The following is a 16,892-nucleotide window of genomic DNA, read 5'->3' as shown; positions in this document are numbered from 1 at the left end:
AAAAACATTTTATCCAAAAAAATTATACATAAAACTTAAAAATAGCAAAAAAATATATAAAGAGGTATTGGTTTGTTATAAATATTAACATCAATTATGTGTATTTTTGTTTTCACAAAGTTATACTCAATTAAAAAAAAATATGAATGTTGCCCTTCAATACAAAAACAAACAAAAAAAAAAAATGGTTTATATCAAAATTGAGTCTGGATTATATTTGTATTCTTCCCAGAATTATTCTTCAATTATATCAGAACTGCTCTGATTAATTCTTAGGAAGCACTGAAAATTACAATTAATTTTGAATAAAATTTATATTTGAAAAGGCCATTTCAGGACCAAGTAATGTCCCAAAAGTCAAATAAAGGCTATTAACTATAGATACTATTCTGATATATCCTAATTCCTCCCAGAGATTATAACACAAAGCCTTGAATTGACCAAAATATGTCTACAATATATTTGATTTAAACGGGGTGGACCCAAAATACTATAAAAAAATTAACTTCAAATTAAACCTTTATAATTCATTGAGATTTATTCATCTCATTGTAAAATATTTTTTTATCAATTATTGATTAATTGTTAACAAAGTTTGCTTATATTGACCGTTTTTCAAAATATATTTAGAATATATTGGTTTTTATAGGAGGTGGATCCTAAATACTAAAAAAATTACTTCAAATTAAACTTTTTATAATTATTAGAAATTTATTGAACTAATTGTAGAATATTTCTTGATACATTATTGATTAATTGTCACAAAGTTTGCATAGAACATATATTGATGGTTTTTCAAATAGTATGGAAAATAAAGTAAAGAAATAAAAGAACTTTCTCAGTTTGTTGAAGTCTGGCACACCTCTTAGTATTGTTTTTGTTATGTCAAAGTTTCTTGTATAGAGGCTCTATTCAACCTCACCAATGATCAGGTTTTAGTTAATAAATGATTTGAGTCTCCCTGTAGGATCTATTGAATGAAAAAAAGCGTCAGTGTTAAGGTGCATTTAATTTTTGTGCCCTAAGTAGACAAATTTTATACTACTGAGTAAGTGTGTAGCATTTTAGAGAAAATTCTCTATACATGTGCCAATTCCCACTTCATATTTAAGAGATTTATACCTCTCAACAGTATGGTACTCACTCTCAGTCCACTGCTTTGAGACCCATTTCCCTTGCTTTTAATCACAAACTTTTAGCCTCCATACATTCTGAGTTTGAATCCGTGCATTTAAAAATCTGGTTCATTTTGGAGAACAGGGTTTTCAAGAAGCCCCATCCTAATTTGGATGCACTGAAAGTTTCTCTAGTTAGAAAATGGGGCAACATATCCATAGAGATGACCCATTTCTATTGGGATTCCTTGCCTAGTAGATTCAGGGATGTTGTTTCTGCTGAGGGGACCTTTTTAATTTTTTTGCCAATTATTAGTGTGATATTCAGTAGTATTCATTGAAAAAAATCATTTTATTAATTATATAAATAAATAAGTTATTTGTAATTATTTATTTTACAGTATTTATTATCCACTGTATTATACCCACGATATAAAAAGTAAATGGGATATTCCTACATTATTATACTATCCCACCAAATATAAACTATGAAGTTTATTTCCTCTTAATTTGAGAATGTTTTCATATGTACAACCATATTTTTTGAAATTTAGGACGTTAAGTTATGTTGATTTTTGTTGAGTATTGTTTTAATAATTTATACCACAAATCAAATATTTTAGAATTGTTTGAATTTTATTTTTCTCAAACTAATAACATAAAAACCCTTTAGGTATTTAATTTTAAATTAATTAAATAAAGCAAAATAAACTTACATTTTAAATCTAAAATATATGTATTTTTGCTTTTTTACATAAAATAATGATAATTTATGAGTACAAGGGGTTTTCATTAGTAAGCACATTGCGCATGTTGTACAACAAGCAATAAAATGTGACGTGTATCTAAATGTAATGAATAATTTTTCCCCTAAATATAATTTACTGTTTGTGGAACAATAGTAACTGGTCATTTAGCTAAAACCAGGCTTAAAAACTTTTTATACTCAAAAAGCCATTTGAAACTCTTTAACACTGTATGGAGTGCTTAAATTATTAATCGTATTTTAACTTTACAATTAACTCTTTAAACTCTTAAAAATTGTACCGTTATAGATCTATTTCAAGTGAATTAAAAGATTGCACTTCATTTCTAATCATACAAATAGCAACCAAAAAATGCTGATAGCTGTAACCCTTTACGAGTTTTGAGACGTGCATCAGAGCCTTGACCTGAATTTTAAAAACAACAATTCACTTACAAGAATTGTTCATGTTTACTAAACCCCATCAAGGTAAAAGAGCTACAAGTTGACAATCGCTGATCTAGACCATTATAAAATCATATTCTCCTAAAATATCTTAAACAACACCTAAAAAAATAATGAACTATTTATAATATTCTATATATTATATAAAAATGTACTCAATTCTGCTGAGCGTGAGAAATGTGTTACACAAGAAGAACATGGGTTTAACTAATTAATGGTATTAAGTGTTGATAATCATTATTTATTAATTTAAATTGCATATATTGCAATTTCATAAAATATCTTCAATATCAATGAAGAATGATTTAATTACATATATTGGGTAAAATGTTTTTTTCTGAAATAAATTGTCCATATTTAAACAGATAGAACACCTTGAATCAATCTTTTTGAGAATGAAAGTATAATTAAACAATGTAAATGCGTGGTTGCAAAATATATTTTATTACAAAAATTAAAAATATTAACTATTAAAAAAATGGAGGATAAGCAAACTGAAGAGTTTGCAAAATAAAATCGTCACAATGTCTGATAACGATTCAAAGTTATAATAAATCAAATTTATGACTCTAAATTTTCATATTCTTAATACTAAATAAAAACTTTTGAGATTAAAAAAAAAAAAGTGAATCATTTCACCATTGATTAACTGAACAACTCATAGATTTTTCCCTTTGATAGAGTGGGCACCCAAAACTTGTAGCGGCATGAATATATTACAAAAAACGTGATTTTTATATTATCAAGAAAAGAGTTCAGGGAGAAGAGGTCAGGGTTGGAGAACGGCCTTATTGAGGCAGTCCAGAAGTCCTTCATATTAGTGCTGCAGACGTTTGGTTCTTTGTGGTTGGATGGTCTTTATAGGGCTGTAATGTACTTTTTGATGTTGTGAGCAGTTCTAAAGAGATTTTATCGGTCTTCGAAGACTTCTTCCCTCTGACATCGGCGCAGAGAAGATTCCACAAAAAGTTTCCTTTTTTGTTGTTCGTCCGATATTTTTAAACTTAGAGACATGGGAGAAAAACTAAAATTGATTATTTTTGTTTTAGCTACAGTTTGGTTACATAATGAAATCTTGAAATTAAAAATAAGGAAAATAAGATTTTAATTAAAGGTTATTGCAAGTGTTGTGTCCTCACTCTTTCTATAGTTATTCAAAACATTGAATAATGTAACAAGGCATTAGAAGGCATTGGGGTCATTGTTGCCGGCCCAACTTCATTATATTAAGAAGGACCGTAGAGTAAAGTAAACTTATTTGGGAGATTATTGTGTAAAAAGCATATATATGTAATATGTTGAGAAGTCAAACTGAGTAAGTTGTGACTTATACCAAGTGGTCTATTAAAATATGAACATTCTGTATTTTTAACTTCAATAAGATATTATTTATTAATTAATAATAGAATTTCAACAAAGTAATTACTATAACTAGATGTTTGGATGATAGAAACAATAGGTGACATGTACTATGTGTAAATGTGATGGGGTTGGTATAAGGACTGATGGGTGGTGGGCTGAAAGTGTTTGAGCTAGAAGGGAATGTTTTTGGCCAGCAATTTCTATTTCCATTGGATAGTTTGCCTGCACCATCAGCAAAAGATTTACCTCCGAGTCTGTCATCACATACACATAGTTCGACCCCAAGAGCTAGTACCCGTCCGGGAACCACGCCAGTGGGACTTCCTTACTATCAGAAACCACAAACCCCAAGGAAATGGTGGAGACAGGGTGCTTTGGTGTACTAAGTGTCCTCTTTGATTGCCCAATGTCTCCAATGCTTCATTACCTATTATTCTACCTAATCCTTACAGTTTCGACGGTCCAGGTCTTCTTGTCGTTGAAGATGAACACCCTTTTAGGGTTGGCCCTTTTGTAGTAATTAAAAAGAGTCTTTCAACCAGGAAATTGGTTTGTTCATTGCTGTTATAAAAAGGGCTCCCTCCAACCTCACAAGGTTTTTTCCACCCACTTTTGGTAGCTCTCTGAACAGTTTGATGGGAAACCTTTAGAAGTTTGGCATGGGTCTACATGGACTTAAGGAGTTGGACCTGGTTTTTTTTAATTAACTCCTCCGGGTCCTATTTGGCATTTTTAACAGAGCTTTTTTTTTTCTTCAACATTTCAAAACTTGCTGTTGGCGAAGTTACTGATCTTGGACACGCCTAACTCCTTAAAGTGTTCTATAGTTATTGAATCAGTAACTGTTCAGATTTAAATGGACAACCCGGTTCAAATTATATTCTCCTCAAAATTTGTTTTTTGAAAGACTCTTATGATCTTTTAAAATCTAAATTTTAACATTAATTTACGTAACTAGTTGATGTTGTTGATTTAGTCCTTCATTACTGATAATGTTTAAAAAAGATTATTTTATTTGTAAATCCCATATGATTTTGTGAAACGAACAAATACTGTTAATTCTATTTATTTTTAAGTGTCATAATATTTACTTAGTTTTAGTGATGTAATTATTAATAAAAATATCAATGAAATATTCATTAACTTAAGCGAACTTTTGAGTCAAATTAGAACCCATCAGTTACATGTATTATAAAAAAATTATAACCACGATATTAGATTTTTGATGCTAAAGATAAATATCTTTGTCATTAAATTGTAAAAAAAAAGAATCCAAGAAACCAAAATGAACAAATTTGAGCAATACAATAGATAAAAGTCCCTAAACCGAAATAACTTTTTTTTTTAAATATACGAATAAATCCTAAACAAAATTGTCAAGATGTATAAAAATTAGCATATATTCAGATCTAACGTTACAGGATCATACTGAAAAGTATTGGCAATAAAATACCAATCAAAGGAATAAGAAGCATTCTTATAAATCTCAGGATGTATAATATCCCAGTTCAATAACAGAGGGGTAATTAAAATTCAAAAGTCACTTGATGAAGAATAATTTGAGGTTTTGTAACGTTCAAAAGAGACGTTGCAACATGTTATAACACTACCTATAATATTTGTTTCATGTATTATAGTATAACTTCTAAATATATATTTTTTAAAAGATATATGTAAATATATTTTGTTACACTTTTGTGTAATTAAGCCAAACACACTGACTGATTTAGAAAAAAAGAAAAAAGTGTAATTAGCTACAAAATAATTAATTTCCTAGTTAGATTTAAGAAAATTCAAAAATTATGTATAACGTTGTAAATGTATTTATTTACAAGTCGTTTGGTTATGGTTTGCTTATAAAACCAAACTTTTTATATTGAAATTAAGTTAAGTCAAGAATATTTCTACTCCAATTTAAAAAGTGACTGCTGTTATTGCATTAGTTTTAATTTTAAAAAAGCTAATTATTAAATCTTTATCTTAGCACCAATTTAATTTATTTGACAGGGTTTCTCAGCATAAGCAGGGAAATAAACATAAATAAAATAAGTACTTTTTGAAAATGAAATGAAGAAAATAGTTTTAATCCTTTTGGTATACAAAACAAAAAGAACAAAGAAGAAAAGCTTTAGCTTTTTTTGGTAGTTAATAATAAATAGTAGAAAAAATTGAGTATGTATAGGCTGTATATACCTCAACCATCAATCTGGTTGGTTTTACAACAACTTTTTAATATGTTCCCATATTTTGAACATTTTATATAGAATATAAAAAATATTTCTTTTGAATGTCATTGAATATGTTTTTATTCTATGACAAAAGAAATATATCATGATATTCCTTTTATCATCTTTTATAGTAGACCGCGGACAATACTGGAACGTTGGTGGTATAACCTTTTTATTTTATGGTTTACTAATATCCGAAAAATCCAACCTGTTTTTAAATAATATAAATTAGTACATTGTCTACAAAATTATTTATAAATTAAAAAAAAAAAGGAATATTAAAAGATTTAAAAAAATATATATATATTAAATACATCCATTCTAGACTTTTGGTGTCAAAAATACATGTAGTAGTAACTATATGCAAAACATAAAAATCATATATTGAACGACTTAGCTCAATGTACAACGCCCTCATTAAAAACTATTAACTTAAACTCAATTTGCGTAGGTTCGCGCCTTGGTCGTGTTCCTAGAGAAAGAAATATACTTTACGTACGTAGATGGACTTCAAAGAAGATTCCTTTGTCCGATGGAGGAAATGTAATACTATAATGTTTACTTATACTTGATCAGTGCAACACCATCTGACCAATTAACGGAAGAAAAAAAAAGTATGAGTACAAGACCTTAAATGATAAAAAATCAATGGGTGCTAGAATTATTTCTACGTCTGCTGAGGTAGCATAAACTGTTTTTACATAATTAAAAAGATTATAATTACTTAATATTTTGTTTGTTATGGAAGAAGAAGGTTTCAATATTTGATAATATTTTACGGAAAAGTTAAAATGCTATTAAAAAGTACACAATCTTAGGGTGCTAACCCTTAAAATAAATAAAACAAACAAGCTTTCCCAAAAGTGTACTTCCTCGAGACTAAATTCATCTAAACGTTACATTTTGAATACTTTTATATATAAAAGAAACCCATGTCGAGCAATTATTTTAAAATTAAAAAAAAAAACCTCTTTATGTACTTCCATTATCCATGTTTTCCTTATTATTATTTCCTTATTAGATCTCTTTGCATACATAATTCCCTAATCTTTATAATTTTATAGTCAATTTTTATCCTATTTTCCCCAGAGAACATCCCAAAAAATCTTATTTTCTATTATCATACTTAAAAATATTTAGGATAGTAATAGTATATTCAATATTTCCTTGTATTTTAGGACATTCCTACAAAATATAAAGTATCTTTGGAGAAGCCATGCAGAAACCGCACATTATCACGGAATTAGATTAGATCTAACGGTTAATTCAACCAAATATTAAAACATCTTTGAATAAAAATTATTAAATTGAAATATTTCACTTTATCACATCAAATAGGATAATATTAAGAGCTAATGGGTAGTGGTTCCCAAATAGTATTCCTTGAAGCAAGTTAACTGTGGTGTAGGTTTTGTGACAACCATACACTATTATACAATAGCTCATAACATCCAAATACTTGCTTTAATTAAATTAGTTGTTTCAAGAAATTTTGATTTGTCTTTTGGTGTTCCTTGGACATGAAAAGTTTGCAAACCACTGTCTTAGGGGACATATTATTATTAGGTTTCGTGAACTAGAATCCAGTTAAGCCTTATAAAATTAATTGGAGCTTTAACAACGGGGTTTTAAGTTTTTGTACTTATGCTTGCATGAGATTTTGAGATGTTTTGTATATTTACTACATAGAAATATAAGAAAATTGTTTTTTTGTTGAGAAAATTTGTTGAAAAGATTTATCTTCTAACGTAATGTCCACACACGTTGGAGCTTGCAATGTCTCTGAGTGAATTGATTTCTGAGTCTTCTTGGAGTGACCAGCTACATGAAAGGCAAACTCGTCAACCGAATACAGCAGAGAACCACAGATACAGCATAGGAAACAGATTCTAGCTTATCTTGAGACATAACATCATCCGTCTTTTCTTGCAATCTTTAAAATTATTCTTTAACTATCAAATTTTTAGATGCTATCTCATAAGATGCAGAAATAGAAAAAGTTATACAAAATTATAAAACAGCGAAAATTTGAGCTATTTTATCGTTTTTCGAAAATATCTAGGACGCTTCCGGTTGTTATTCAAAACTGCACTTGCTCAAGAAATTTAAGGGCCGCTCACTCATGTTTTATAATATATATAATTAGAGGAGAGATAATAAATTTTTTCTGCAATACTAGCCGGATACATCTCAAAACAAATTATGCCGGACGTTAAATAGTCCCGATTATCGATTCGATTTGTATATGTTTATAACAACAATAAATGAATTCTTACTATCCTACTTTTCTACAATACAGCTTAATTATTTAAAAATGAGATATAGAATGATTTTATTAGCTATACAAAAAACGACTATGGTCTGTTAATATTCTGACCTACATTTCTAGTAGTGTTGACTGGGTACTTATTTATTTGTGTAGTTGAGTCTCAGGATCAGTCCTATTGGTCCTTAAGACTGTCAGTCCTTAAATATTTTCCTAAAAATGTGGACGATTTATTAAGCCAAATAAGATAGATTTGATATGTTTTTAGAACATTTTATACATCTAGAAAATTGTTCATATTTTTGTTATAATGCAATATAGTAAAAACACATATTAATTTTACTTAGTTATTTATTTTATTATATTAAAAATTACATAAAAAAAGTAAAACACTGTTAATTACGTCACGAGAGACACAAATCTAATTTCTTGTGGTTGTTTGTTCTCATAAGGTTCAAATTATGTTATATTTTTATAAAAAACATCGAAAATACAGAAGGATTATAAAAAATAGCTTATATGTACCATTGTACCAACTGGGGTCAAACAAGCTCATTCATTAGTCTTACTTACTTAAAGTAGGATTTTCAATTATTGTAACAGGTTCTGGTCTTTATTAACGGTGAATAACAAGGAATCACCTGATAGACAAATCCCCTGGGTTTCTCATTCAATTTTATATTACTCCGATAACTAACTCTTTGAGTTTATTTGTCAGTAGGATTATGGAAAAAGTTACAGAACGAATTCGGTAAAATATTGCAGATAGATAATTTATGTTAACATTAAGAGTCCAAAAAATTAGAAAGTCAAGATCCTACCAAATATAAAAAACAAATAATCGACCATAACTTTGGAAAAAAATTAAATCCATGACATAAAATAGAAAAGACACTCGGTAGGGTGCGAACCTCTATCTAAAATATAATTTGAGCTATATATCTACATTTGTTCTCAAGTTTCTGTTATTTTTTTACCACAGTCGGTCACTCATTTCTTCAATAATCATCTTCACAGACAAAAAAAAAGAGGAGATTACATAACCTTTTTTCAACTTTGTTAGCGGAATTAACTTGATATAAAGCGAAGGTTTTCACTCTATCAAGAGCTTATTCGAGTTTTTTGTAATTTTTTTATTCCAGGAGTACAAGTTCAAAAAAGATGTTTGTGTATGTTTTTGGTGAAACTCTTTTAAAATAGCACCTTGTGTAGTTAATATATTGTCATTTAGTAATAATTTTATGTTTTTATAGTATAACTGTTCTATGTTGTTTAAAATAAAAAAAAATTTTAAGTAAAAATAAAAAAAATGATATTTTATAGATCATGATGAAGCATATCATACCACATTATTTTCTAACTATTCAATAATGTCAATATATCAATGTTTTCTCTTATTTTCCATCAATGGATATAGGCAACGTAAGAAGAATTCAGTATAATATTACATCTTTAACCAATCCGTCAAAAAATTATATTTGTCAAAAAGATTGGCCAGAAGGAACTTTTGATGGTGTTACAACTTGGGAGATTGGTCATTGTGATATATTGGTGAGAAAATAGTTAAAAAATTACGACATTTTTTTAATTCTAATTTTAATCATCTATTTTTTGGCTTATATATATAAAATATAAACAACAGCTTATGGGGTAGTAACAAAGATTTCATTTAATAAGTTGGAATTGATGTAAATACATGGCAAAGTAATTTTTTTTTCCAATGAGACCATGTTTATAAAGTAAATTATAAAATGATTAGTTTTTTATTATAATGAGTCACCATTATTATATTAAAATATATGTTTATCTTAAAAACAGCCACTAGGAGAATATAAAGCCATTTTATCGGCATGGAATCCAATTTCTGGTTGGATGCATAGTAAAACAGCAAACATTGCCGTGGTTAAAGATATCAAACCAATTGTTATTGAAGATTTTTCAATTTTGAATGATAGGGTAAGTAAACAGTTCTCAGTATAGGAATTAAAATCAGTCTAATTCTATATGGTCCAGATTATCAGTCATTCAAAAGCTTCTTTAACTACATGAAGCAACGTAGCTTAGTGAATGTGCATAAGTTTGATTAATGGCCCTCTTAGAAAAGTATACATACATAATATATATTGGCTAAAGAGACGATTCCTATGTGAGCTGTAGTCATTGTTATACTACGTATATACTTTACTTAAACTTGATCGATGTAACTCTATTTGACCAATTCATACTACTTTACTCTCTGTTACTTTTCTGGAGTCTTCAAAGACCTAAATTTAAAAAAAAACGTGTGTATTTTCTGTGAAACACTAATTTTTGCCCCTCCTTCATCCAAATTTCTTAATTTACAACACAAATACAAAATATTGAAAATTTCATATTCAATTAGGGTCTGTCACAAGATCACGAATAAGTAACTAGTTTGTTTTTGTGTCAAATATAATTTTTAAAAATTTGAATTTGTTACGTATTTTTACTGTTTTTATGGGGTTAAGTCAACTTTTGAATGTAAAAAAATAATCAATTATCCGCATTGAAGTTAATTTGTAAAAAGAAACTGAAAAGATTAGTCAAAATTCTACTTTTTTAACAGAAAATCTATTAAAATTGTAGATGAAGGTTTATTCTTTAGTTTTAGCTATAATATATTGAAGACTATCAGTATCCAAATAATGTCCTTCATTTTACTTGATTTGTGTATGATAATCACATTTTATAGGCACTGTATTCGAGATAACTATTAAAACAATTATATTCGGAAGCATATTGTGTTTTATGAGTTAAATAACAATAATAAATGTGGGTTTTTAGCCGGTAGGACAAATTGAGACTATAAATTCCATATTCCCTCGATATAACAATATGATAAAATATTTTTATTGAAAAAGAAATAGATACAAAGTTAAAAAATGTTCAAAGTATTCAATGATAGACATACTACACTGATATGGAGTGCATTGTAATGAGAAATCCTTTTAATAATGGTCGTAATAAGAATATATTTTTTATTGTTAGTTTGAAAAAATCCAACAAAATATTAACGTTAGCAGAGAGCTTTTTATCTTTGTTATTATATTTAGATATTAGCATAGACGAATGAAGTAGAATATTAAACTTGATTACAGTATAAATTATTCTTGTATATATACTATTTATCAATTAATGAGGGGGTCACAGACTGATATATCTGATAATTACATTATTTAATAAAAACCTTTATAAAATACATATTTGGAAGTATCTTTAATGATTTAGAAGGAATCCAAACATGATGTCAAAATATTTATGATTGATATAGCTTTAATTTTAATTATATAAGAAAAATTAATATTTTTTTGTTACAGAATGAGACAAAGGCTTTTAATATACAATTAGGAGGGATAACAGAGACAGTTTGTGTTATGATTGACTTTGGAGATGGAACCAAAAATACATTTTACGGTGATTTTAATACTTGCATCGAAGAATACCCGTTCATTAAGCCTGAAGAAGTAGATCCATTGGACACAGGCACTAATAACTTTAATGTAACTCATATATACAGGTAGGAAAATATATGTATAATTATCAAGTTATAGTCTAATCAAGATGAAGTTGAAATATGATTGTAACTTTCGACTTTTATCTAAAATGACTATGATAATTAAAAAGTAGAGTGAAATAATAATCTAATAAAGAATAAAAAGAAACTATTTAAAATAGTGACAAAAATATTTTTAAAGAGTCATAGAAAAATTTCTTAGAAAAAAATTAATAAGAAACTCATTTTTACATAGTTACATAACAATTTTCTTTCCTTACTATGTAGATAATTATAATAAGAGGAGAGTCTTATCAGTAATTCTACTTTATAATAATAAAGTTTGATAATACAGGTCAACTATTTTTGAAGAATTTAAAGATATTTAACAAATTTATAAGCAATTAAGGTAAATTGTGAACTTTTATTCAATATTTTTAATTCAAGATAGTTTAGATATACGTATCATTTCAAATTCTTAAATCATTGAGAAAAAAATATTAAACATATTTTTTAATTTATTCTTTCCCCTTCAAGGTAAAAATTACGATTAAATTAGATACATCCTGTAAATTTGCAATGTTATGTAAATGCAAATATCTATCAAATTAAGGCAATAAAACAAAAATTAAGGCCAAATTCGAATCCTAGAACTACAATTAATCAAATTTTTGCATTAATGGTTTAAGTTTTTGTTGGCAAGTGTAATTGTAGATTGTACAACCAGTTTTTGATACATAAATGATTTCAATGCTCAAAATTATATAAATATGCATACTATATGCAGAAAAGTAGGATAATAATTAAATGTGAGGGCATATTCTGTTTAGACTGATCAAAATGATGTCAAAAAAATCTGACTTGAGGAGCAGACAAATAAAACAATAAAAGTTCAAAAATATTTGCCAGTGGAAGAAAAAATTATTCTTATAATGATAGACAAACTTAAATTTGAAGTATTCCGTGTGTTAAAAATTCGTATATGTGTCTTATCTTACATTTGGTTATTAGCATGTTTTAAGGAACTTTTTAAATTTTAAATAATTGTTGATTTTTGATATATTGCTTTGATATCCTATGCTTGCGTACATTCTATTTTTAAGTGGACTATTGGTCAAAGAATATTTGCCGAATGAAATTTTGCCAAAGGACAATTTGCGAAATAGAAGTTTTGCTGGATGACCATTTTGGACATTTGGTTGGAAAATTATGTTTAATTATATATCCAATTATATATTTTAATTCAATTAAAAATGATAGTATGATAAATAGGTACTGTTAATAAACTTTATGGTATATAGGTAAATTAACTATTGTTCTTTGGCATAAAAGTATTTTTTAATTCGTTATATTCATTAATTATTATTTTATAAGCACAACACACTAGTATGTGATTCGAAGGTATTTCAAACCTTTAACATTGTAGTACTTTAAAAAAATTAAATAATAAAGAAACACAGCAGTGATTGCATTGAAAGAAGTGCTAATCACTTCTGTAGTATCAATTGATTAACATTTGACATGATGGATGATTCATATTAGAAAATACTTATGGATTGACTAACAAGCGTAATATCAGGCTAGCGTTTCTGTTCTGTTCATGTAATGATCATTACTGAATATAATTTATTAAAAAAATATTTTCCTATAAAAGAACATTCATTAATTCACGTATATGTCATATGTGAAAATATACAATCGCGTATATATTAAGTATTATTTTTCGGCCAAATATCTCAAATGGTCCATTGGCAAAATGTTTTTGACCAATTTTCTTGGAAACCATTCTAATATTTTAGGATAAGCAATTAGTTCCGAGTGTTTTTCGCTAGATGTCTTAAGATAGCCATATCTCACGATGAATACATTGCATCCAAAAAAAGCTTAAAGTATAGTTAGGGTAAGTATGGACATAAAAATTTATTTACAGTTTTGTATTTGGTGAGGCCAGTTGTGGATACAGCTTTCGAAAATGAAAGTAATATTAGACAAAATTCCATACATTTTTCAGTATCATTACAACCAAGGTGAAGAGGCAAAGCAGATCGCCAAAAAATGGTGCTGTTTATGGACCCAATGCAGTATCGAATGTAACAGAAAAGCTGTATTTCCAAGAATTCCTTTTTGGTGATATGGACTTCGAAAATGTCCATAAAACTATGGGAATTGTCGCGTAGGGTCGGCATCTGAGCACTCATTCAGTTTTCCAGGAACTTAAAATTAGCCCAAACCCCGTTTGGAACCATTTAAATTGGAAAATTCTAATTATTTTCATTTGACAGAAAAAATAAAGTGAAAAAAACTCTCATAACTTTTTACTTCACCTATTATTTCATAATGATACTGTAAAAATCACAAGTAGTTTACATTTTCAAATTGAATTTGTAATATAGGTGACTCCAATGTAATTCTAAAATTTCCTAATAAATAATACTGTACGCTGGGATCGGATTTACTGGCTAACAGTCATGATTTTTTTAGATATTTCAGTCATGTACTTGGAATGCATTTGTGTATGTTCAATTACTTTAAATAATATATTTACTTATTTTTCTGTTTCAATCCCATTTTATGAGTAAGTCTACATTTCTAAGAAGTAAATTTCTAAAAATTAGAGGAAAATTTTCTATTTTGTTATATTGTCAGATTGAAGCTGTTTTTCATTTTTCAATTAATCAGTATCAATTGTAGATTTTCTAATTACCCCAACTAGAAGAAACATACAGAGTCGAAGACTTTATATTGTATACAAACATTTATTTTTAACAAGTACATATTATAGTTGATGAAAAGATTTATTGTTCTCAAAAAAAAATTTAACCAAAATAAGTGAAATCTTTTTTATAACTATCTCTCGAAAGTACTTAATCATTGAAGTATTCTTGTAGTGACTGCAATATATGTATTTCATATTAATATCAATAAGGGGATTTCTCATGTTTATAATCTATTCTTCTTTTCTTTTTTGTATATCTCTTGTTATTGTATTTTAAGAGTCAGTAATAAATTATCACTCAGTATGTACACAAGTGAGTTTTCTTTTGAGGTGTCAAAGGACACTTCATTCATAAGTACTACTTTTTAAACAAAGTATGAATACTCGTCCTTCATGAATACTTCAGTATAAGTACTAAATAATAGAACTCAATTAAAAAAATTAAACTAATTACAAGAACTAATGTACATTGCTGCATTCTGTCTAGCTAATCCATCCAATCCCAATTTGTTGAATAATTGATAACTAAAAGTTCATCTCCTAAAAGAAAATTATCTCCAACTCTTATATTTTTTCATCTCTCAAGCATTAATGCCTTCATTATTTCGGTGAAAAGATGTCATGGAGTCCTGACAGAGCTCTTAAGTCTAAGATCATCATGAATTACCCTTCTGATGGTCATCTCGTCCACATTGAACGTGTCAGCCAAGCGGCGCATTGATGCTGTTGAATCTTCCTTGATCCTGGCCTCCAGCTACTTGAGAAATGTTTCATTTCGCTTAAAATCATTATCACCACTTCTGGCCTTCATTTTGACTCCTTTCCCCTTCTCCTTGGCCTACCTTATGTTCCAGATTGTCCAAACGTTCACACTGACAATGTCTGAAATTCTTTTCGGATGAACATCTGCTTCGAAAATATCCCTAACCCTTTTACCTTTTTTTGTTCACTCATTTTTCGTCCGATTTTGATCAAATAAAAACAATGCACAAGAAAAATAATACACGTAATGAAACCTTTATAAGTCTAAAAAAATAATTTGTATGACGCAAAAATTTCCCTGTCCCACTCTGTACTATTAATAAAAGAGTTATTAAGAAAGAGATAATGGAATGAAACAAAACCTGGAATAAATATCTTAAGGACAATAAAAAGCTTTTTTGTTAATAATAAAAAAAAAAAAATATCTTCTTTTTAAGCCAATTATTAGACGGCTGTTTTAATTCAATTCCCTCTCTATTTAAAAATTATTTTACTCATTCACAAATGTGTAATGAATATAATTTAGATTACAGATAGTTTTTATATTATCAGAATTATAACGTAATAATTCAGTTCTTTTATACCTCAAGACATTTATAACATATTTATTTTATAATTTAATTGTCTCTTTCCTTTCATAACTATTCTACTAATATTATAATAAAAAAACCTTTAGTGGGTTCAAAATAGAAAAAGAAAACAATTGCGCATTTGATATTTATAGAGTTTTGCATTGTTAGTTCTATAACTTTACAACATTTAAATTTTGTATGTTTGATGTTTTGAACTGCTAGTATCATAAAGACTTTGAAGCATGATTTGTCTTCACACATGATAACAAAAATAATAGGTTATAAAAAATGGATTTTATGAGTAAGAAAAAATGAGAATTTATTCGAAAAATTTAGATAATGTAAATAGTGAAGGAGTGAGGGATTCTAAGATATATACTTTAGACGGAGTCTGGAGCATGCCCTCACAAAATAAATTCCTATCATCCAGGGAAAGTTAACAAAGAATTCCATACCGAATATGCATACTTCCTCATTGATAAATACCGATCCCGAATTCGGGATCTCAAAAAGGATTTTATTTTAACTTTTCAAACTCCTAGGGCTTCATTTTCTCTCTCTCTCTCTCTCTCTCTTTGTTACCCACTCTTTCCTTCTCTCTCTTCCAGCTATTGAAGTCTAAAAATATGGACATTTATTATGAGATCAATTCAAAAATGAGTTTCATCCTTGAAATATTGCATTGGCATCATCTCAAATTGATAACAATATAGAGTGTTTTTGGGAAGTAGCTTTTTTAAAATGAAGTTCCGATTTTCAGCTATCCAATGAGATACTTTTAAACTTTTTGAATATATTTGTCTTGAAGCTATGACCCTCCGAAAAAAAGTCCCTATTTTCAACTTTAAACAATAATGACTCGAGCTATAAGTATGATACAGAATAATTTTTGAATTTTGTAAGATGAGCCTTTAAAATATATTTTGGTAATATAAAAATAGCAAAAATTGAAATACAAGTTTGCCTCTTGTAAAATAAAATTAACCCCCCACACACACAAAAAGAAAATCTTGAGAGGGCATACGTAAAATGTTATGTGATGATAAAAAAATAGTTTTACACTTTTTGACAATAAAATTAGGCTATCATATTTTGCATTTGTCTTGTAAAAATTAATAAAATAATTAATGAGAAATAAGTAATTAAT

The 16,892-nt window shown here is 27.8% G+C and overlaps 1 protein-coding gene across 1 annotated transcript in view; it reads left to right on the top strand.

The window, feature by feature from the left end:
* The window catches only part of LOC139907638 (uncharacterized), a 153,631-nt gene that overhangs the window by 61,565 nt on the left and 75,174 nt on the right, over nucleotides 1–16,892 (top strand). Inside the window, exons 17-19 of the mRNA XM_071894125.1 lie at nucleotides 9,599–9,732; nucleotides 10,000–10,137; nucleotides 11,520–11,719. Coding sequence (XP_071750226.1) covers nucleotides 9,599–9,732; nucleotides 10,000–10,137; nucleotides 11,520–11,719 — 472 coding nt within the window. The remainder of the gene's footprint in view (nucleotides 1–9,598; nucleotides 9,733–9,999; nucleotides 10,138–11,519; nucleotides 11,720–16,892) is intronic.

This window comes from Lepeophtheirus salmonis, chromosome 2, assembly GCF_016086655.4.
Source record: "Lepeophtheirus salmonis chromosome 2, UVic_Lsal_1.4, whole genome shotgun sequence".
Lineage (NCBI taxonomy): Eukaryota > Metazoa > Arthropoda > Copepoda > Siphonostomatoida > Caligidae > Lepeophtheirus > Lepeophtheirus salmonis.
This window is presented reverse-complemented; position numbering and strand designations above follow the sequence as displayed.